This window comes from Panulirus ornatus, chromosome 16 (genome assembly GCF_036320965.1).
Source record: "Panulirus ornatus isolate Po-2019 chromosome 16, ASM3632096v1, whole genome shotgun sequence".
NCBI classification, from domain to species: Eukaryota; Metazoa; Arthropoda; class Malacostraca; order Decapoda; family Palinuridae; genus Panulirus; species Panulirus ornatus.
The window spans coordinates 35,406,628-35,431,592 of record NC_092239.1 but is presented as its reverse complement, the minus strand read 5'-3'; the positions used below and the strand labels follow the sequence as shown (position 1 = coordinate 35,431,592).

Below are 24,965 nucleotides of genomic sequence, written 5' to 3'. Positions count from 1 at the left end.
ATACTTGCCCCTCTTTCCAAAACTCTTGCATTCACCTCCCTAACAACCCCATCCATAAACAAATTAAACAACCATGGAGACATCACACACCCCTGCCGCAAACCTACATTCACTGAGAACCAATCACTTTCCTCTCTTCCTACACGTACACAAGCCTTACATTCTCGATAAAAACTTTTCACTGCAAATATGTATGAAAACAAAAAACATCATAAACATATAGACATACACATACACAGACATAGCCATATATATATATATGTGCATGTGGGTGGGTTGGGCTATTCCTCGTCTGTTTCCTTGCGCTACCTCGCTTACATGGGAGACGGCAGTTGAGTATAATAAACTATAAATAACAAAGCTCTGTGGGGCCTGGATGTGGAAAGGGAGCTGTGGTTTAGGGCATTATTGCATGACAGCTAGAGACTGAGTGTGAACGAATGGGGCCTTTGTTGTCTTTTCCTAGCGCTACCTCGCACACATGAGGGGGGAGGGGGATGTTATTCCATGTGTGGCGGGGTGGCGATGGGAATGAATAAAGGCAGACAGTGTGAACTGTGTGCATGTGTATATATGTATATGTCTGTGTGTGTATATATATGTGTACACTGAGATGTATGGGTATGTATATTTGCGTGTGGGGACATGTATGTATATACATGTGTATCGGGGTGGGTTGGGATTTCTTTTGTCTGTTTCCTTGCGCTACCTCGCAAACGCGGGAGACAGCGACAAAGCAAAATAAAAAAAAAATAAATAACAAAGGAGCTAAAAACAGAAACAGATGACTGGGTCCTTTTGTGGCTGTTTGTGTTAGTGTAAAACATCAAAGACTCAAAGATTAGTGTGGTAAAAGTCTGAAGGTAAATCATTACTGTGACCAGGGAGGTGCAAATAATGTAAGTCACTGACTTTAAGTATTCATCGAGCCTATTCATACATATGTATCTACAGTACTGCTTCCAACCACTCTAATTAGCAATTCATTTAATATGTTAACAATACCATCGAGGAAATAGTATTTCACCTTATTCAAGGTAAAACGTTTGCCAACAAGTTTGTATCCATTACTACATGTAAAATCAGATCAGTACAGAACCATGAAAAAGTACTCCTCACAATTTAAAGTCCATATAGCCAGACTCTACTGCAAACAGCTCCCAATCCTCAACTAATGATAAAAACCCTTCAATGAACTCACAACACTCTACCTACCCAGCCAATTCAACACACGCATCACAACACACAAGCTATCACCCATCGCAGATAACCCCTCAGTACTTCTTAACAAGAGATTTCTGGAAGTGAGTGGCAAATGTTGCAGATAGATGGGGATCAACCACCTTTGAATACATGTAAAGCTTGAGCAACAACAACTAGTACTGTACTGTTTTACAGTACTGTGTGTGAATGCAAATACTTCATAAAAGATAAGGTTTCAAACTAGATACACTGATTACAACACATAAAAAGAATAAGATAAGCATGTTGACTTACAGCATATGAGACAAAATTACATGAAAGATGGAAGCTAAGAAGAAACTAGAAATAAAAGCAATGCATTTAGTTCATTTCTTACCTTAAATGCTAACTGATAGTGCTGGTTCAGAAGAGCTGCTTTTGCATGGCCTATGTGTAAATAACCACTAGCCTCTGGGGGAAAACGGACAACCACCTCCCCCATCTTGGCTCCAGGAAGTTCAACAAACTTTCCTCCCTCTTCAGGTTTCTTAACACCTGATGCTGCTTTATCCAATGAATGTGAAGATTCCTTAGAAAAGTCAAATGATTGCTGGACATCATCAGGAAGGGCTGCAATGACTCCACCAACCTAAAAGAAATGTCTACATTACATAATTTCCCTATATCAAATAATACTGGAACGTAAGTGCTGGGCATATTCCTATAAAAGTATCTAATTATGTTATCCTAGGGAATGAAGAAGAATGAATACTACCTAAACAGGACACCAGTCACCTGAAAACCATCATTTTGGGGGCAATTTCATTTGAGCGAGTTAAGTCCCTCAGCAAAACGTTACCCCATCTAACCCTATGACATATGGAATACATATGAGACAAATTAGCATAATAATGATGTACCACACTATGTCATGATGTAATTTAGATAAAACTTCATAAAACTTACAAAAAAGGTGGTGATGAAAGTTTAATGCAGTGGGGTAGTGAAATGGGGTGGCGTGAGGGTTACGGGAGGGAGATAGTGTAGCACTTGGTGTGTCTACTTCATCCTGATTTACCTGATTCAGCACCTGTTGCAATTTCACTGGTAACAGGTGATATCCAATGGTATTGCAGTGGAATTTACTAAAAAAGGGGGTGACTGTGTTGTTGACTGGTTGGTAAGGATATTCAATGTATGTATGGCTCATGGTGAAGTGCCTGAGGATTGGCAGAATGCATGCATAGTGCCATTGTACAAAGGCAAAGGGGATAAAGGTGAGTGTTCAAATTACAGAGGTATAAGTTTGTTGAGTATTCCTGGGATATTATATGGGAGGGTATTGAGAGGGTGAAGGCATGTACAGAGCATCAGATGGGGGAAGAGCAGAGTAGTTTCAGAAGTGGCAGATGATGTGTGGATCAGGTGTTTGCTTTGAAGAATTTATGTGAGAAATACTAAGAAAAAAAATGGATTTGTATGTAGCATTTATGGGTCTAGAGAAGGCATATGATAGAGATGCTCTGTGGAAGGTATTAAGAGTATATGGTGCAGGAGGCAAGTTGCTAGAAGCAGTGAAAAGTTTTTATCCAGCATGTATGGCATGTGTACGAGTAGGAAGAGAGGAAAGTGAATGTCGGTTTGCGGCAGGGGTGCGTGATGTCTCCATGTCAGTTCAATTTGTTTATGGATGGGGTTGTTAGGGAGGTGAATGAAAGAGTTTTGGGGAGTGGGGCAAGGATGCAGTCTGTTGTGGATGAGAGGGCTTGGGAAATCAGTCAGTTGTTGTTCGCTGATGATACAGCGCTGGTGACTGAGTTTGGTAAAGTGTGTGAAAGAAGAAAGCTGAGAGTAAATGTGAATAAGAGCAAGGTTATTAGGTACAGTAGGGTTCAGGGACAAGTCAATTGGGAGGAAAGTTGAATGGAGAAAAACTGGAGGAAGTGAAGTGTTTTAGATATCTGGGAGTGGATTTGGCAGTGGATGGAACCATGGAAACAGAAGTGAGTCAAAGGGAGGGGGAAGGGGCGAAACTTCTGGGAGCACTGAAGAATGTGTGGAAGGCAAGAACATTATCTCCGAAAGCAAAAATGGGTACGTTTGAAGAAATAGTGGTTCCAACAATGTTATATGGTTACGAGGCGTGAGCTAAAGATAGGGTTGTGCGGAGGAGGGCGGATGTGTTGGAAATGAGATGTTTGAGGAAAATATGTGGTGTGAGGTGGCATGATCAAGTAAGTAACGAAAGGGTAAGAGAGATGTGTGGTAATAAAAAGAGTGCAGTTGAGAGAGCAGAAGAGGGTGTATTGAAATGGTTTGGTCACATGGAGAGTATGAGTGAGGAAAGATTGACAAAGAGGATATATGTGTCAAAGGTGGAGGGAACGAGGAGAAGTCAGAGGTAGAGGGAATGAGGAGAAGTGGGAGACCAAATTGGAGGTGGAAGGATGGAGTGAAAAAAATTTTGAGCATGTAGGAGGGTGAAAGGCGTGCATAAAATAGAGTGAATTGGAAAGATGTGGTATACCAGGGTCAACGTGCTATCATTGGATTGAACCTGTGGTTTCGGTGCATTATACATGACAGCTAGAGACAATGTGAGCGAATGTGGCCTTTGTTGCATTTTCCTATCGCTACCTCGTGCACATGCGGGGGTGGGGGTTGTCATTCATGTGTGGTGGGGTGGTGACGGGAATAAAATAAAAGCAGCAAGTATGAATTATGTACATTATTGTTATTATTACTATTATTATTATTATTATTATTTTATTTTATTTATATCTATTTATTTTGCTTTGTCGCTGTCTCCCGCGTTTGCGAGGTATCGCAAGGAAACAGACGAAAGAAATGGCCCAACCCACCCTCATACACAATGTATATACATACACGTCCACACACGCAAATATACATACCTATACATCTCAATGTACACATATATATACACAGACAGACACATACATATATACCCATGCACACAATTCACACTGTCTGCCCTTATTCATTCCCATCGCCACCTCGCCACACATGGAATACCATCCCCCTCCCCCCTCATGTGTGCGAGGTAGCACTAGGAAAAGACAACAAAGGCCCCATTCGTTCACACTCAATCTCTAGCTGTCATGCAATAATGCCTGAAACCACAGCTCCCTTTCCACATCCAGGCCCCACAGAACTTTCCATGGTTTACCCCAGACGCTTCACATGCCCTGATTCAATCCACTGACAGCACGTCAACCCCAGTATACCACATCGATCCAATTTACTCTATTCCTTGCCCTCCTTTCACCCTCCTGCACGTTCAGGCCCCAATCACACAAAATCTTTTTCACTCCATCTTTATTATTATTATTATTATTATTATTATTATTATTATTATTATTATTATCATTTTGCTATGTCGCTGTCTCCCGCGTTTGCGAGGTAGCGCAAGGAAACAGATGAAAGAAAATGGCTCAACCCACCCCCATACACATGTATATACATACATGTCCACACATGCAAATATACATACCCAAACATCTCAATGTACACATATATATACACACACAGACACATACATATATACACATGCACACAATTCACACTGGCTGCCTTTATTCATTCCCATCACCACCTCGCCACACATGGAATAACATCCCCCTCCCCCCTCATGTGTGCGAGGTAGCGCTAGGAAAAGACAACAAAGGCCCCATTCGTTCACACTCAGTCTCTAGCTGTTATGCAATAATGCCCGAAACCACAGCTCCCTTTCCACATCCAGGCCCCACAGAACTTTCCATGGTTTACCCCAGATGCTTCACATACCCTGATTCAATCCACTGACAGCACGTCTACCCCGGTATACCACATCGTTCCAATTCACTCTATTCCTTGCCTGCCTTTCACCCTCCTGAATGTTCAGGCCCCGATCACTCAAAATCTTTTTCACTCCATCTTCCCACCTCCAATTTGGTCTCCCACTTCTCCTCGTTCCCTCCACCTCTGACACATATATCCTCTTGGTCAATCTTTCCTCACTCATTTTCTCCATGTGCCCAAACCATTTCAAAACACCCTCTTCTGCTCTCTCAACCACGCTCTTTTTATTTCCACACAACTCTCTTACCCTTACATTACTTACTCGATCAAACCACCTCACACCACATATTGTCCTCAAACATCTCATTTCCAGCACATCCACCCTCCTGCGCACAACTCTATCCATAGCCCACGCTTCGCAACCATACAACATTGTTGGAACCACTATTCCTTCAAACATAGCCATTTTTGCTTTCCGAGATAATGTTCTCGACTTCCACACATTCTTCAAGGCTCACAGAATTTTCGCCCCCTTCCCCACCCTATGACTCACCCTCGCCTCCATGGTTCCATCCGCTGCCAGATCCACTCCTAGATATCTAAAACACTTTACTTCCTCCAGTTTTTCTCCATTCAAACTTACCTCCCAATTGACTTGACCCTCAACCCTACTGTACCTAACAACCTTGCTCTTATTCACATTTACTCTTAACTTTCTTCTTCACACACTTTACCAAACTCAGTCACCAGCTTCTGTAGTTTCTCACATGAATCAGCCACCAGTGCTGTATCATCAGCGAACAACAACTGACTCACTTCCCAAGCTCTCTCATCCCTAACAGACTTCATACTTGCCCCTCTTTCCAAAACTCTTGCATCCACCTCCCTAACAACCCCATCCATAAACAAATTAAACAACCATGGAGACATCACACACCCCTGCCGCAAACCTACATTCACTGAGAACCAATCACTTTCCTCTCTTCCTACACGTACACAAGCCTTACATCCTTGATAAAAACTTTTCACTGCTTCTAACAACTTGCCTCCCACACCATATATTCTTAGTACCTTCCACATAGCATCTCTATCAACTCTGTCATATGCCTTCTCCAGATCCATAAATGCTACATACAAATCCATTTGCTTTTCTAAGTATTTCTCACATACATTCTTCTGTGCAAACACCTGATCCACACATCCTCTACCACTTCTGAAACCACACTGCTCTTCCCCAATCTGATGCTCTGTACATGCCTTCACCCTCTCCATCAATACCCTCCCATATACTTTACCAGGAATACTCAACGAACTTATACCTCTGTATTTTGGGCACTCACTCTTATCCCCTTTGCCTTTGTACAACGGCACTATGCACGCATTCCGCCAATCCTCAGGCACCTCACCATGAATCATACATACATTAAATAACCCTACCAACCAGTCAACAATACATATATATATATATATATGTATATATGTACATGTATATCCCTGGGGATAGGGGATTAAGAATACTTCCCACGTATTCCCTGCGTGTCGTAGAAGGCGACTAAAAGGGGAGGGAGCGGGGGGCTGGAAATCCTCCCCTCTCTTTTTTTTTTTTTTAATTTTCCAAAAGAAGTAACAGAGGGGGCCAGGTGAGGATATTCCAAAAAAGGCCCAATCCTCTGTTCTTAACGCTACCTCACTAACGCGGGAAATGGCGAATAGTTTAAAAGAAAAGATGTATATATATATATGTATATGTTGAAAGTGGTAAAGTGTGTGAAAGAAGAAAGTTAAGAGTAAATGTGAATAAGAGCAAGGTTATTAGGTACAGTAGGGTTGAGGGTCTAGTCAATTGGGAGGTGAGTCTGAATGGAGAAAAACAGGAGGAAGTGAAGTGTTTTAGATATCTGGGAGTGGATCTGGCAGCGGATGGAACCGCGGAAGTGGATCATAGAGTGGGGGAGGGGGTGAAAATTCTGGGAGCCTTGAAGAATGTGTGGAAGTCGAGAACATTATCTCGGAAAGCAAAAATGGGTATGTTTGAAGGAATAGTGGTTCCAACAATGTTGTATGGTTGCGAGGCGTGGGCTATGGATAGAGTTGTGCACAGGAGGATGGATGTGCTGGAAATGAGATGTTTGAGGACAATGTGTGGTGTGAGGTGGTTTGATCGAGTAAGTAACGTAAGGGTAAGAGAGATGTGTGGAAATAAAAAGAGCATGGTTGAGAGAGCAGAAGAGGGTGTTTTGAAATGGTTTGGGCACATGGAGAGAATGAGTGAGGAAAGATTGACCAAGAGGATATATGTGTCGGAGGTGGAGGGAACGAGGAGAAGAGGGAGACCAAATTGGAGGTGGAAAGATGGAGTGAAAAAGATTTTGTGTGATCAGGGCCTGAACATGCAGGAGGGTGAAAGGAGGGCAAGGAATAGAGTGAATTGGAGCGATGTGGTATACCGGGGGTGACGTGCTGTCAGTGGATTGAATCAAGGCATGTGAAGCGTCTGGGGTAAACCATGGAAAGCTGTGTAGGTATGTATATTTGCGTGTGTGGACGTATGTATATACATGTGTATGGGGGTGGGTTGGGCCATTTCTTTCGTCTGTTTCCTTGCGCTACCTCGCAAACGCGGGAGACAAAAAAAAAAAAATGAAATGTATAGGTATGTATATGTGCGTGTGTGGACGTGTATGTATAGACATGTGTATGTGGGTGGGTTGGGCCATTCTTTCGTCTGTTTCCTTGTACAACCTCGCTAACGCAGGAGACAAAGTAAATAAAAAAATATATTCATATATATAGATAGATAGATATGATATACAAGGGTTGCTGTGCTGTCATTGGACTGAACCAGGGCATGTGAAGTGTCCAGGAAAACCATGGAAAGGTTTGCATGGTCTGGTTATGGACAGAGATATGGTAAATGTGAGCAGATGCAGCCTTTCTTCGTCTGTTCTAGGTGTACCTCGCTAAAGTAGGAAACAGAGATCAAGTATGAAATATATATATATATATATATATATATATATATATATATATATATATATATATATATATATATATACCCCAGCCTAAAGCAAGCACCCAGTTACTAAAAGTCTTCACTTAATTAAAATGGTTCTAACAAGAAAATACCTGAGTTCCATAATTTTGAAAGGCAAATTTTATGATGGGTATGAAGCTTTAGTTACTACTAAAAGTCTTCACTTAATTCAAATGGTTCTAACAAGAAAATACCTCAGAGTTCCATAATTTTGAAAGGCAAATTTTATGATGGGTATGAAGCTTTAGTTACTTACCTGTGAATCCATAAAGTTGTACCATCGAAGAACATGTGCTGGTGCCCTTCCATTGTTAAGTAAAGTGTGCCATGCTGCATTTCCTGAAAGTGATGTACTATGTATTGCTATCCTTGATATCCTATACCAAAATCAATCACTACATACTTACAAAAAGAATAAACTGAAATGAACATGAAAAGAAAACAGTTAAGCATTTACTGATATCAAAAAGTAACCTCAAAAGTACGTAACTTCTTCCCAATATATAACTCTGTACACTTGCCCCAGGTAGTGATGCCACAAAATCTAGCGAATTTCACTCACTAGCAACATCTGGCATATTGCCCGACTAGACAGATTTCTTTGTGTATTTTATCAAGTGAAGGACAATCAATTGAAATAATACGAAATATTAGTTAATGTCTTGAGAGAAAAATATAGCCTTAATCACCAAGCAAAATAGTTTGCATCTTAAAGACTGAAATATTATGAAACAAAGCATTATGGCACGAAATTATCAAAATATTGCCTTAATCACCAAGCAAAATAGTTTGCATCTTAAAGACTGAAATATTATGAAACAAAGCATTATGACATGAAATTATCACTCGAGAGTGGGGAGAGAGTGCCGGGCGGTGTGCCAGTTTTCAATATTAGTGGCAATTAGACTTTATGAAAAAATCCTTCTATGAATAACATATGTCCTAGAAATGGGATTCTGAGGTTGTGAAAAACAAAGAAAACTTATTATGGAATGCCTTCAACATGTGGGAAAACTTGAGACAGGCAAACACATGTGAAAATCTTGTGGCATCATTGCCAAACCAAATCGGTAAAATCATATATGTTAAAGGAGGGTACACTAAATATTAGTGTGTCGTATTTTTTGTTTTATCATCCCAATGCTTGACATAAGAGTAATAATAATAATAATAATAATAATAATAATAATAATAATGAGACTCTGTCCTCTGTTCGTAACGCTACCTCGCTAACGTAGGAAACTGCGAATGAGTATGAAAAAAAGAAAAACTAATACAATGAATATATTTCCAGAGAGAGTAAGAAAGTCACACAACCCTGCCACAGATCTAACTTCACTGGGAACCAATCACTCTCTTCCTACTCGTACACATGCCTTACATCCCTGATAACAAGCAGCTTACCTCCCACACTTAAGACCTTCTTCAAATCATCTCTATCAATCTTACCATATGCCTTCTCCAGATCCATAAATGCCACATACAAATCCATCTGTTTTTCTAAATATTTCTCACACACATTCTTCAAATCAAAGTGAACACCTGATCTACACGTCCTCTACTACTTCAAAAACCACACTATTTCTCCCAAATCTGATACTCTGCACATGCCTTCACCCTCTCAATCAATACCCTACCATACAATTTTCCAGGAATACTCAAGAAACTTATGGCTCTGAAGTTTGAACACTCACCTTTATCTTCTTTGCCTATGTAAAATGACATTCCACCAATCCTCAGGCACTTCACCATGATCCATACATACAATGAACATCCTTACCAACTAATCAACACCACAGTCACTCCTTTTCTTAACATATTCAGCAAACCAGCAATCTTGTCGGATTTCATCTTCCACATGGCTTCCTGCTCCCTGAGGCAGAAAGTATGTAATGTATGTATGACACCATAAGCTAAAAACTGCAGCTATCTGAAGCCAGTGGTTACATGAAATGTGGTTTCTTGACTCCCAAAGGTCTTTCACACAAAGAAATACACCATTAGGCTTTGATCAAAGAAAAAAAATGCAGCCATCAGAATTCAATGGTTCTGTAACATGCAGTTTACTAACTTCCTATGGTACTGTGATCTTTCAAAGAAAAATATGTAATAACATACTGTAAAGAGCAGCAAATACTTCAGTATCTGCAATAGTAGTGCTCTTCCCTACTAGTACAGATGAGGGAGCAAGAGCCTTATTCAGCTGTCCAAGAGTTGCACTTATATCTCCACCACATGACAGTGGGCCTGATGCAGTAGAGAGCCAATGATCTACCTGAAAATTAAAACAGAGTACTATTGAATGTTTCATTTTAGGAGTATTAATTTTTATGTCTTTTCTTAGCTTAAAGAGGCCCAACAGGTTATCTGTATTCCTTCATCCATTGTCTGTTAGGACACTTTGTCCCAAGGATCAAAAGGCATTAAAATTCAACTTGCAATTGTTCAGTGTTTCCAGTCTTTAATGCTGCTTGTGAGTAAAATACCCAGGCAACCTTTATTTATTCCCATCTCCACCTCACCACACATGGAATAACAACACCCTCCCCCCTCATGTGTGCGAGGTAGCGCTAGGAAAAGACAACAAAGGCCCCATTCGTTCACACTCAGTCTCTTGCTGTCATGTAATAATGCACCGAAACCACAGCTCCCTTTCCACATCCAGGCCCCACAGAACTTTCCATGGTTTACCCCAGACGCTTCACATGCCCTGGTTCGATCCATTGACAGCACGTTGACTCCGGTATACCACATCGTTCCAATTCACTCTATTCCTTGCACGCCTTTCACCCTCCTGCATGTTCAGGCCCCGATCACTCAAAATCTTTTTCACTCCATCTTTCCACCTCCAATTTGGTCTCCCACTTCTCCTCATTCCCTCCACCTCTGACACATATATCCTCTTGGTCAATCTTTCCTCACTCATTCTCTCCATGTGACCAAACCATTTCAAAACACCCTCTTCTGCTCTCTCAACCACACTCTTTTTATTTCCATACATCTCTCTTACCCTTACATTACTTACTCGATCAAACCACCTCACACCACAAATTGTCCTCAAACATCTCATTTCCAGCACATCCACCCTCCTGTGCACAACTCTATCCATTGCCCATGCCTCGCAGCCATACAACATTGTTGGAACCACTATTCCCTCAAACATACCCATTTTTGCTTTCCGAGATAATGTTCTCGACTTCCAAACATTCTTCAAGGCTCCCAGAATTTTCGCTCCCTCCCCCACCCTATGATTCACTTCCGCTTCCATGGTTCCATCCGCTGCCAGATCCACTCCCAGATATCTAAAACACTTTACTTCCTCCAGTTTTTCTCCATTCAAACTTACCTCCCAATTGACTTGACCCTCAACCCTACTGTACCTAATAACCTTGCTCTTATTCACATTTACTCTTAACTTTCTTCTTTCACACACTTTACCACACTTGCTATAAATGTGTAGCAATAAGGAAACACACCCACTTACCCATATTATTCTATTATGTCAAACAAATAAGAAATTTAACTAGATCGTTACAAAGATACCAACTATGTTATCTGATATCATGAGTTATTTACCATTACATTTACTCAACCATAACATAAAATTTGGTTTCACTGTACACATCTCCAATTCCTTTATACAATATTTGCTGCTATAACTATTTGCCTCCATAACTCATTCATTGGCCCTAACCAATTCATATACAATGATCAAACTTTATGCATACATTTCTTTTATGCATACATTTCTTTTAAAACCTATTTCAAAAACAAAAGCCCCAGTCATAAACAGATTTCCTAAACAAGGATAAGCCTCAGATGAAAAAATAAACGAAGTAAACAATGTGGAAATGAAGAAGTCCAATTTTCAAGGTGAAAAATGAAAATGATGGGAAAATGGAGTGGAAGAGCAGTGGAGGGAGAGAAATGGTGGAAGAATACATGAAACGGTGTATGTGAGGGAAACATGTAAGGACAGGGATATGTGGAGATTATTTTGCTATGGCCATCCCCTAATGGGAGTTTACAAAGGGAATGGGCAGTGGAGGTAAAAAAAGAATAATAAAATATGCATTAAATATATAACACATCCACTTCATTCTACCAAAAAATAAAGGAAGACCAGCATCTCATGATTTTCTGAAATCAGGACAGTTGTACTTTCTTGTACATAATCATCCAAATAACATTCTACAAAGCTACATCATTCTTATACAACTCCTTGCCAAAATGGTACTGATGGGAGCATCTATTTGCTTACCTGCAGTTTAGGTCTGCATCTACAAACCAAGTGCTACATAATAAGAAATGAGTTCTCCCTGCTTTCTATCTAATTCTTCTCAGTGGTAATATGCCAATAAATATCATTGTAATATCATATGTGTTCTTTAACAACTGACTTTTATATACTATTTAACACTGCTCTCCAGAAGGTTTGCTTGCCTGAATGATTAATCAAATCAAACGTTTGGTTGCCCTGCTTCATTTTGCTTGTGTTTAATACAGTATAACCTTCTCACCTTCAACTTTTCAAATGTTTTCTTTTGTACTTTATGTAATTAGGTTATTCTATAATACAAAAACAGCAAATCATCTAAAATGCACTCACATTTTGTATCATATGCTTAGAACCCAAAATCTTCATCATACACACAAAATGTAAAGTTCCATGCAGGCAGCCAGCACATTCAAAATCAGGAAGTTCCCTTTCTTCAAAGCTTTTAAAGCACTTTCATACCTTTTTCCTTAATATGCCAAACATCTTTCTTCCCATGATGGAGGAAAGAAATATGTACCTCAGTTCGATGGAGAATGTGGGAAGGATACAAATTCAAGGAGGGATTGACTCTTGCTATATGTCTGGATATGCCATGTGAGGAGGTGACACTGAAGCTGTCACTCAAGGATAAACAAGTTTCCATGCCCCATTCTACAGAAACACCAGCCTTAGAGCATGTAAGAAGGGCCCCTGAAAAGAATAAAGCAGAACTCAATACAATTAGCAGTCACTTAACATACCTAGTACCCTATTCCAATATCTGTAGATAACTGTAAAGATATCCATATAAGCAAAAATTAAACCATTGGTTCTTAAACATAATTGAACATCATGATAATAAGGTATTAATACAGCTGGTGGGTCATTCTACTACCTTTTAGATATACCAGATGACTGAGCTGCCTAAAATATTGCCAGCTATACAATAAATATCATATCATATAATGTCAAAAGTTACTTAAATAAGGAATAAATTCTGAGTATGTGCCAATGTTCTAAATTTGACTGGAAGTGATAAATTTGCAATAACCTAAATACCTTCAACACAATATCTGTGTTATGCAAAGAGTTAAAGGGCTGCATAAAAATCTAAAGTAAAACATATCCATTTGATATTATGTTTGGGAAAAGTACGTAACTACCAATCTAAATTCTATAATAGTGTTACCTCCAATAACACTACTGTAGAATTAAGATTGGTGGTTCCATGTTTTTCCCAAACACACAACACCAAATGAGAGTTATTCCAAAACTGAAGAACATAATAACCATAAGATCAGAGCCAAAGAAACCATATGTAACAATAATGCTTATATTTTGGCATTATCAATACTACCAATGCAAAAAAACAAGTCAACATTCAAAGCTAATAGTTAGGTAATTCAAGTCTATTACCAATTTTGGCTGCTTACTGAGGTGAAGTTTTCGTAGATTCATGAGAATTTTCAGCAAGTGTTTCATTCAACATACTATTACAATAACTATCCCCACCTTTACCATATATACATAACCCTCACTACTATTGCTTGATGTTCAAGTAAATATCATACCCTATATCATGCTCAGCAAAATATTATACTCAAACATTACACTTGCATTACAAGACAATGTCACTTGGTTCCCAAACCTAATGGTGATATAGAGCTAAAGCAGACTTTTAACTTTCCTTGATAATCAAATCTGTCCCGTGTCATTTATTTACCAGTACCATTCATGATTGAAATAATGCTCCAAACTTCGCTAACCAAGCCTAAATAACCTCTACAAAAAAAAGGAGAGAATACAGTGGTGTACTTTCTTCCAGATCCATAATCAATTTCTGTGGTGCCCATAAAATGGAACTATTCCAAGGCCAATAGGTGTCAGTAGCATGTATGTGCCACAATATGCCAGCAGCCTGGTGCAATACATGCCTTTTGCAAATCGTCCAATATGGGTTTCTAAACCTTTCTAACAAAGAGTCAGGCAACGGCTGATGTATGGCAGTTGGTAAATATATAATTAAAAAGGTTTCTAGGTTCTAAATCACGTCTTGACATGGATGTGCAACACGTACCGAAGTTCCGCGAGTCATGCTACAAATATATATCCTAATAAAAACCACATATCTATGCCTGTTCATTACGAATGTATGCTGTGGCAATCAGCTTACCAAGAGGGGGGTCCGTTTTAGAAGCAATCATCTTCATTGTGCTCGATAATAATGGTCAAGATGTGGTCACGGTGAGAACAGTCGGGTTTGGTGGGGAGCCCCAAGGAATGGGAGGGAGGTGGGGGTATAAGCAAGAGATACGGCCGTACCCTTTTATCTTTTCCCAAGCTGATGCAATCCATGTCTGATCGACTTAATGTTTGTAGCATCTCCCCCATCAAATTGACAAAGACATTATTCTGAAGAAAACTCTATGATTTGTGTTCACGAGTACTTATGACCAATAAAGGTGACAACATGAAATGATGTTGCTCTAAGATCAATTTCGTCTCCGTGTTCGCGCCAAGTTTGAATCCATTCAGATGAGTCGGGCATAGTCGACTGCATCAGTGGCAGTCTTCAATACAATGTCATATACATAATCTTTATATTTCGGCTTTAGATCCCTCTACATTCACTTTCTCTTTCCATACTTCTTCGCCGTTTCCCGCGTTAGAGAAGTAAACGCCAGGAACAGGCGAAGAAAGGCATCATTACTTAAATTGTGGAAAGGTGACTGGGAGTGGACGTCTTACGTTCTTTGAACGACCATTCAAAATCGACAAACCTTTCCACTCATGTCGCCAAGTATTCTCATATTCCGACACTAATGCCATATCTTTTCCGGCTCATATCATCTTAGGACTATATTCTATCGTCAATCACAGTTTATCAAAACAGTTCAAATCTTACCAATCTAGGCCTAAATCATGTGACACTTGCGATCCAAGATTCAGAAGGTTCGAAATACAAGAGCACAGTTCACTGGAGTTATTTCACACCGCTAATATTCTCCCAAACAGAGCAATTGCCATACATATTTCTCATCATTAAATATCGGCATAATTTCTCTATACTACAGGTGCTTCTTGTTAGCTATCATCCTACCAGCTAATATGCCAGAGGGAATGGTGGGTGGGGAGAAGCCTTTTGCTTCATCATCTTCATAGATTAAACATAGAGGATAAAAGTACTTCCCTCCAGTGAATGATACCTTCATAAGCCATTAGATCTGTCATCTGACTTTCTACTTCACCTGTTTGTCTTAATCCATCACAACACATCCTTCTCACTTCCTTGAAAAACTTCCACAAGATTCTCTCGTATTATGATGACAGCCTCATGTGGTACTATGCGCCCAACCTGAACACATAAATTCAACTCTTTGGTCTGGCTCCTCTGATTTTCACATTCATCTGCGAGTGTGGAGAATAGAACCCTATTTCTTTGTAGGTCTTTACAATGTAATTACAGAAAGTCATGTCGCCGTATGTTTCTTTCAGATCTCTTTAACGTAATCGCAAAAAAGGTTATATATGTCACAGAGCTATATGACAATTCTATGTCGCACAGCTGGATGATATCAAGGAATCTCTAGCTGTGAATCTATCCCTGAAAGAAAATCCTCTCAACACGTAAAGTCTGAAAGCCCCCTCTGACCACACGAGATAAATCTGAAGTTTACCCCCCGAGAGCGTGGATAAATGCGGCCAGAATTTTGTACGCTCCTCACTAAGTTACGGATAAATGCGGTCAGAATTTTGTACGCTCCTCACTAAGTTACCCTTTCAGAAGTAATAAAGAAAATGAGTCTTTACTTTGATGTAAGAAAACTGAGTATTCTGTCCTAAACTAATAAAAAAAAGCAAAAGCAATGATAATGATGTCAGAAAAAACTAGAAAGTCCCTTCATAAACAGAGAAGGTTATTCGTAGCTAATCATATGATACAAAACATTTACTTGGTTCAAATGTTTTCATTTTCATTTCATTTGATGTAATTCTATGCAATATTTTGTTGATAATGGATATACCAAATAAAATGCCCGGTATTTTAAATACTGCTTCCTTTCCGGACAAGTGTCACTTTTTCAAATATGCTTTAGAACTTTCAAAACTCTCTCTCTGTCTCTCTCTCTCTCTGTCTCTCTCTCTCTCTCTCTCTCTCTCTCTCTCTCTCTCTCTCTCTCTCTCTCTCTTGCTCACATGACAATCTCTATTTAATGTCTTTGTGATATTCAAAATCTCAGTATCTGTTGTGTTCGTATGTTCGTATCTTATAGGATAGTAAGTATCCGAGGACTAGGAGAGTACTGCAGTATCTGCTGTGTTAGCATCTTAAAGGATAGTAAGCATCTGTTGTGTTAGTATATCATCCAGTATTTCTTTCTTCATTGTCTGTTGTTATCATTTGTTGTCAAGATGTATTAGTTCTTATTAGAGCTTGTGCGTCAGTTTCTGTCGTATATGTGTCGAAGTATACTGTTGTATTAGAATTTGTTGGGCTCGTTTGTATCTGTTGTATACTTAGTTGTATTAACGTGTGTATTTTTTTTCCATTTTTGTATTTCTGTCCATGATCCATCTTCTTTCCCTGGCTTATTATGAATTCTTTTCATTCAATTCTCTATATCTCCACTTGTCTAAAAATACACGAACAAAGCATTACAGGCCAAGGAATTTTCTCTCTCGTATTACAGCAGCCGCCTAGCAGGCTGAGTGAGTGTGGGAGAGTGACAGAGAGTAGGTGTGTGTGTGTGTGTGTGTGTGTGTGTGTGTGTGTGTGTGTGTGTGAGAGAGAGAGAGAGAGAGAGAGAGAGAGAGAGAGAGAGAGAGAGAGAGAGAGAGAGAGAGAGAGAGAGAGAGAGGCGTGGGTGAGGCCAGTTGTGAGGACTGGGACTTGTGATGCCCGAAGGCTCCCCCCTTCCCCTTCCTCCTACACCAAAAGGTCGTGACATATGACTCCCGCAAACACACACACACACACACACACACACACACACACACACACACACCATCTGCTCTCTACCCTTCACCCACGTTTAAACCAAGAATAATGAATTATAAAGGATATCATTTGGTTAAGGAAATATTTTGGATTCAGTACTGAAAGAGCTTTCTTCCCCGAGACGAAGGCCGACTGGAACGCACTTCAGGGATAGTTCAGTCGGTTCAACGATGACAGACAGAGAAAGTGTACCACATGTGTTGGTCATTTTCCCTCCGACAGACCAAAAAGATAACTGGCCAGTGTAAGTTGACTAGTAGAATTCCCTTATTTTCTAGATTTCTTGCTACCATCCTTTAATAAAAGTCGCCATACATTCAGCATGGCCATGCCCACGTAGCTGTGCAGTAACCTTTTTAAGTCCATCATTGAAAGTACCGGTGCACTCCGCCGGGTCTCTACTGTGTACCCCCCGGCCTCTCTTGTTCTCGGCTGGACCACCTCGTTTGGCCCCCCGTGGTCTGTTTCTGTACACCTCCACAGTGAACATAGACCAGGGGAGTCATCTGTCCTCTCCTCCTTCCCGTCGCCATTTACTTATGGCAGTTTTTCTTGGGACGGTGAGGTGGCGAGAGGAGAGGACATACCCAACGACTCCAGGAAGGCGGAGCCACGACCGACATCAAGCCTGTCATCCTTGCCAGGTCTGGAGTGGATGCGACAGCTGTGGATGGGTGCGCGTGTGTGTGTGTGTATGTATGCTCCGGCAGTAAATCCTTCAGGCTCTTGTCCTCTTGGGTGACTCCTATGCTTATCCCTCTGGCTATGTCTTCCAGGGTGTAGGCCCTAGGGTGAATATACCCCAAGTTTATCTTACAAGGAGAGGCTGCTCTATTCCCAGTGTATGTACAGGGGGAGGGGGGGGGGTCTTTCGGGATGTTACAGTGACACACAGATCACACGGACCCCAAGCGAGATGGTCTGGTCTTCCTTTACATGGGGTGTTCCACATGAGTCAATTCGCTACCCTGGATATTCCACCAACTATATCTCATTCCTATGGTTGTCCTACCCACACCACAGCGTTACCTGTAACGCTAAGGTCCCACTCAGTGTCCTTCCGAAGATATCATTCACCCCCAGGGTGTTCCGACCACCCCTCTATCTTCCTCCCAGGGCAGGGTGGCTCCGGGGCAAAAGGTTGGGCTCATATCCCAGGCGAAGAGTCTCTCTCGTCTCACATGCATGTGTGAGCAGGTCATGTTTCGGGGAGATGGTGACGTCACAGCGTCCCCTCCCTCTCTCTCTCTCTCTCTCTCTCTCTCTCTCTCTCTCTCTCTCTCTCTCTCTCTCTCTCTCTCTCTCTCTCTCCTCCAGCAGCAGCATCTGTCGACTCCGTCACTTCCACTGTCTTAAACAAACATTTCGTTCCCTCTATGTTTGTGAGTTGAATATGCCTACCTTTATCTATATATAACAGCCAAGCTCTCGATCCCAGATGATTCAAAAAACAAAGCCAGACAGGATCACAAACACACACACACACACACACACACACACACACACACACACACACACACACACACACACACACACACATCCTGATGTCTGTTTGCTTAACAAAAGGATAAGTCATACCGCAGAAGCCTCAGAAATTCCCGAAATACGTCATAGTTTCCGATGTAATCCCTACTTGACAGGAATGGCTGATACGAGAGGAGTAAATATTCTCTCTATATATGTTACGTAGACGATACCCTGGTGCAAGTAGGGAACACCTTAAAGTTGACGGTGAAAGTGGACCAGACTGATTTAGATGCACAGGTGTTATTCAGGCACCACCAACACCACAATAATAATAATAATAATAATAATAATAATAATAATAATAATAATAATAATAATAATAATAATAATAATAATAATAATAATAATAATAATAATAACAACAATAGTAATAATAGTAATAATAATGATAATAATACTATAATAATAATTATGATAATACTAATAATGATAAAATGATAATAATACTAATAATACTAATCATAATAATAATAATGATAATAATAACTGGCGATGGGAATAAATAAAGGCAGACAGTATGAATTATGTACATGTGTATATATGTATATGTCTGTGTGTGTATATATATGTGTACATTGAGATGTATAGGTATGTATATTTGCGTGTGTGGACGTGTATGTATATACATGTGTATGTGGGTGGGTTGGGCCATTCTTTCGCCTGTTTCCATGCGCTACCTCGCTAACGCGGGAGACAGCGACAAAGCAAAATAAATAAATATAAATAATAATAATAATAATAATAATAATAATAATAATAATGTGTGGAAGTCGAGAACATTATCTCGGAAAGCAAAAATGGGTATGTTTGAGGGAATAGTGGTTCCAACAATGTTGTATGGTTGCGAGGCGTGGGCTATGGATAGAGATGTGCGCAGGAGGATGGATGTGCTGGAAATGAGATGTTTGAGGACAATGTGTGGTGTGAGGTGGTTTGATCGAGTAAGTAACGTAAGGGTAAGAGAGATGTGTGGAAATAAAAAGAGCGTGGTTGAGAGAGCAGAAGAGGGTGTTTTGAAATGGTTTGGTCACATGGAGAGAATGAGTGAGGAGAGATTGACCAAGAGGATATATGTGTCGGAGGTGGAGGGAACGAGGAGAAGAGGGAGACCAAATTGGAGGTGGAAAGATGGAGTGAAAAAGATTTTGTGTGATCGGGGCCTGAACATGCAGGAGGGTGAAAGGAGGGCAAGAAATAGAGTGAATTGGAGTCATGTGGTATACAGGGGTTGACGTGCTGTCAGTGGATTGAAGCAAGGCATGTGAAGCGTCTGGGGTAAACCATGGAAAGCTGTGTAGGTATGTATATTTGCGTGTGTGGACGTGTGTATGTACATGTGTATGGGGGGGGGGGGGGCCATTTCTTTCGTCTGTTTCCTTGCGCTACCTCGCAAACGCGGGAGACAGCGACAAAGTATAAAAAAAAAAAAAAAAAAAAAAAAAAAATAATAATAATATCTAAACCACAGAAAACCAATGATGATATAAAAGACTTGCCATCAAATTCTTTATCACCCTCCGCAAACAGATAATAGTCATGGACCCCACAGACAAACGCGAGGCTGCATTACCCTCGTTTTCATCGCCACTTGCAGATAATTGGGCCGCTGATATATAGCAGTTATCGAAGGAGTTATTTTGATAATTCAGGCTAGATAATGAATCTTTAAAGAAATGAAAGAGAACATTCGACAACGGGCAGTTATCTCGAGCAAAGCAGTTGAGGCTTTATGAGGTCATTGTGCGTGTGTGCAATGACACACACACACACACACACACACACACACAAGACCCGCCTACAAGCTTCCTTTCCATCACTGTTTATTCTGTTCGTGATGTAATGGCTGAGGATTCACAGGCCACAGCCCCGTCACAATGCACAGTCGTCGTGCTGAACAGTCTTCATGTTGCATAGTCCTCATGATGCATCGTCCTCATGTTGCATAGTCCTCCACGTTACAGAGTCCTCATGTTGCACAGTCCTCGCGTTTCCACAGCCTTCATGTTGCACAGCCCTGATTCCCTCACCTCCCTGAAGCCTCTCCCAGCCATTATCGTTCATCTCAACGTCTTGTCAACCCGCCTGCCAATCAGGCGACTTTCCCCAGCTGTAGTACTTTAGAACTACCGGCTCCTGGCTACAGGGGCAGATAAAAAGACATTCTAAATGGCGTAGGTATACTGTAGTAGAACGAAGCTATAGATGCTAAAAGCACACACACACACACACACACACACACACACACACACACACACACACTCACACACACACACACACACACACACACACATATATATATATATATATATATATATATATATATATATATATATATATATATATAGGAGAGAGAGAGAGAGAGAGAGAGAGAGAGAGAGAGAGAGAGAGAGAGAGAGAGAGAGAGTCTAACATTTCCCGTCTTTGTCATCTCCCTTATTCTATCCAAGAACTGGCTGCCTAGCTCACGTACTTGAGACCTTATGACACATATATTTTACATAATGTAACCAGAGGTCCATCTTGTAAATGAAGAGACTACAACATAACTATTCAATAATTCATTGCAGAGTACGAGAGTTTCTACCATACGACTGGCAGCGCGTCCCGCCCGACCAGAGGGCCAGACGTATGATGTAACAGAACGAAAACTGTAATTCAAAAGAATCAGAGCCTAAGACTTTCTTGCTTGATAGTTATACGATAAGTCTACAACAATTCAAGAAAACCAACCTATCTTTCTTTTAGTTTGCTCGCAAACTGATACCAACACAGGAAGTGATAAGCAAGCGCAATTATGGCCGTCAGCGTTAAGCTAAGTCCACCAACCGAAAAAATTATAAATCTTCAACACCTTCTTCAGGTGATGAGGTTCATAATTCCGAGACCACTTACATTCTCGCTATTCATGTGGCCCATCCTTAACGAAGCAAACTGACAACCAGATCGTGGTAGAGAGCAGGAAGTGTGTGTGTGTGTGTGTGTGTTTGCCAGTGACAGACTCACACTGCTGGTGCAGAGCGCATGCGCCAGGTGATGGCCTGGGTCCCAGGCTCCCGAGCATGTCACCCACGCAAATAAACCATGATGGGTGTGGCCCGAGTACCAATCTAATTTAGGTTAGTTGCTCTGAGGCAGCCACTTTACCCCTGACCTCAACCTCTCGAGCATGATGAACTGGCCTACAGTTGGCTATCAATCAAGGGCTTATTTACCATCATCGCCATGCTCAAGGGTCGTACCGTCATGGCCAAGGGTAGTACCGTCATCGCTATGGGTCGTACCGTCATGTCCAAGGGTCGTACCGTCATGGCTAAGAATCGTACCGTCATGTTGCAGGATCGCACCGTCGTGGTCCAGGGGGACAAACCCATGTACAACACGTTGTTGCTGATGTATGAAATTCTGAGACAGTGTCCACTCTTTGCGTCGAGTCCTTGAGTTTACCGTGTCAACGTCTGTTTGAGCTTGTGTGATGAACTGCCTTACAACAACTGATATTCACAATGACCTGCCTCTTGTGACCTCTGCCGCTTTGGCGTTACCGTGGGGGTGTCTAGGTCCCCTTGTGTGTTGATGCGAGCCTCCTCACTTTTCCATTTCTCTCATGACCACTGGAAATTATCCGCAGAGATCCATCGACGTACGAGTCCAAACCTTCCGGCGCCTGTCCCAGGAACGAACCCTGCGGCACGCCGCTGGTGACCCTAACCCATTTTGATAAGCCCCCCCCCCCCCCCCTCCAACATGCGTCCCTCGTTCCCTTTCAGTGATCCTCTGACACCCTAAGAGGTCTTCCTCCAACACGCGTCCTTCGTTCCCTTTCAGTGATCTTCTGATACCCTAAGAGGTCTTCCTCCAACGTGCGTCCTTCGTTCCCTTTCAGTGATCTTCTGACACCCTAAGAGGTCTTCCTCCAACATGCGTCCTTCGTTCCCTTTCAGTGATCTTCTGACACCCTAAGAGGTCTTCCTCCAACACGCGTCCTTCGTTCCCTTTCAGTGATCTTCTGACACCCTAAGAGGTCTTCCTCCAACATGCGTCTCTCGTTCCCTTTCAGTGATCTTCTGACACCCTAAGAGGTCTTCCGCCTTATTCCTAACCGACGACGCAGTGCCAGCACGAGCCCTCTTTGTGGACCGTTGTCAAATGCCCTACGGCAAGTCTAGATAAAACACGGTCCACTCGACCGTCTCTTGCATGAAAAACGGAGCTCACAGCCTCTCATATAAAACTAAAAGATTCGTTGAATATGATCTGCAGAATCCTTGTTGTCTCTCACTGAGGTAATTCTCTCCTTTATCAGTAAACATCCATTTTCTTTCCGATTTACCTTCCTCTACCGACGTCTTGAACAATATTTCAAGTGCCTTGTCATATACACCTGCACACCTCCCCCGCACTTACGAAGAAAATTCGTCAGTACCATGAGCCTCATGTGGGTCACGAATTTAATTGTTCTTTTCATGTCTTTTTTTTTTTTTTACATATTTCAATACGGCGGTCTGTCCGCAGTCATCCCAGCCGTTCATCCTCCCTTAGAGCTGGTCAATATAATTTGATTCCAGCTTTGGTTAGGGTATATATATATATACATATATATATATATATATATATATATATATATATATATATATATATATATATATATATATATATATATATATTATCCCTGGGGATAGGGGATTAAGAATACTTCCCACGTATTCCCTGCGTGTCGTTTCAAAAAAAATTAGCTTCCCAGACGCTGGGGCGTTTATATGTGCCATAATCATCTCCTATTGTCGTTTTGTTCATCCAAGTCATGGGATACCGCACAACTGTCTGCTCTCTCTCTCTCTCCTCTCTCTCTCTCTCTCTCTCTCTCTTCTCTCTCTCTCTCTCTCTCTCTCTCTCTCTCTCTCTCCCCCCCCTACACAATCTTTCCACCTTCAAGAATCAAGTCTACACTCAAGGATGCGTCTCGTGTAATCATTTCCTCCCGCGGTTCACACACATATATACAATACATTCTTGATTCAAAACAGACAAACTATCGATTCCCTCATCAAAATCACGCTCCAACCCTTGCAATATATCAAACAAATGACTGCTTCATATCACTGGATTAAAATCTAAAAAAATATTTTCGTGCGGGGGACTCAACACGATATCTAAAATCAGCATATCCATACTGCTTTAACCCCCTGGTGCTTTAGTCGTGACCCTTAACTTTGCCCTACCTGAGTAGCTCACTCATCATGTACCCAGTTATATAATTCCATCATTGTGGTCCATTCCTCCTGGACCTGTCGTGCAATCTGTAGCCTCTGTCGCGCTACCGCCCATACGGTAACTATAGAGGACACAACACACGTCATTAGAGGCAGACCTAAACTTTCAAACTCGGTCGAATCCTTCACATGAGCTACTTTACTTTAACTCGTGCCACAAATGTGGAACGTGGGAGCCTTCGTTATTCTCAAGTGATCCAGTCCATACGGTAACTATAGAGGACACAACAGACGTCATTAGAGGCAGACCTAAACTTTCAAACTCGGTCGAATCCTTCACATGGGCTACTTTACTTTAACTCGTGCCACAAATGTGGAACGTGGGAGCCTTCGTTATTCTCAAGTGATCCAGTCGTCTGTTTTCAGTCAAAAATCAAATCGAAAATAGAGTATAATCCTCCTCAAACACAGCCGTTTTTCATTCCTTTGGGATACATCCTCATTTCATTAATTCATTTTTTTTTTCGTTCGTGCAGTATACTCTGAATGTTGGCACCTGTATCTGTCCTCGTATGGGCTCGCCTGTGAGCTCTACGTACCAACATCCGAGTAGTCATAGCCCAATATAACCTTCAGTATAGTCTGTGCGCGTCATCGTGCTGTCTTCATGCTATCATGATGTGAACATCAGCATACTCGCTCTTCTTATGGTAGCCGATACGGCACGGGCAACTGAATGCTCGAATCAAGGACATCTCATGCACACACACACAACACTATATATATATATATATATATATATATATATATATATATATATATATATATATATATATATATATATATATATATATATATATCCTAGCCTTAGCCAGGTACCTAATATACAGACTAACAACTGGAGCAGGATGAACAGCAGGGTTGACTGTGGTCCGGCTGCTGTGACCAGGATTCGCA

The 24,965-nt window shown here is 41.1% G+C and overlaps 1 protein-coding gene across 2 annotated transcripts in view; it reads right to left on the bottom strand.

The window, feature by feature from the left end:
- The window catches only part of GluProRS (Glutamyl-prolyl-tRNA synthetase), a 32,601-nt gene that overhangs the window by 7,236 nt on the left and 400 nt on the right, over positions 1 to 24,965 (bottom strand). Inside the window, exons 1-5 of one of the 2 annotated variants that reach the window (XM_071671587.1) lie at positions 14,446 to 14,604; positions 12,811 to 12,983; positions 10,133 to 10,289; positions 8,271 to 8,353; positions 1,580 to 1,831 (exon numbers count right to left, since the gene is read on the bottom strand). In XM_071671587.1, coding sequence (XP_071527688.1) covers positions 1,580 to 1,831; positions 8,271 to 8,353; positions 10,133 to 10,289; positions 12,811 to 12,983; positions 14,446 to 14,482 — 702 coding nt within the window. In that variant the 5' untranslated portion in view covers positions 14,483 to 14,604. Of the gene's footprint in view, positions 1 to 1,579; positions 1,832 to 8,270; positions 8,354 to 10,132; positions 10,290 to 12,810; positions 12,984 to 14,445; positions 14,605 to 24,965 lie in introns of those variants that run through there. The other variant, XM_071671588.1, reaches the window with a different exon arrangement.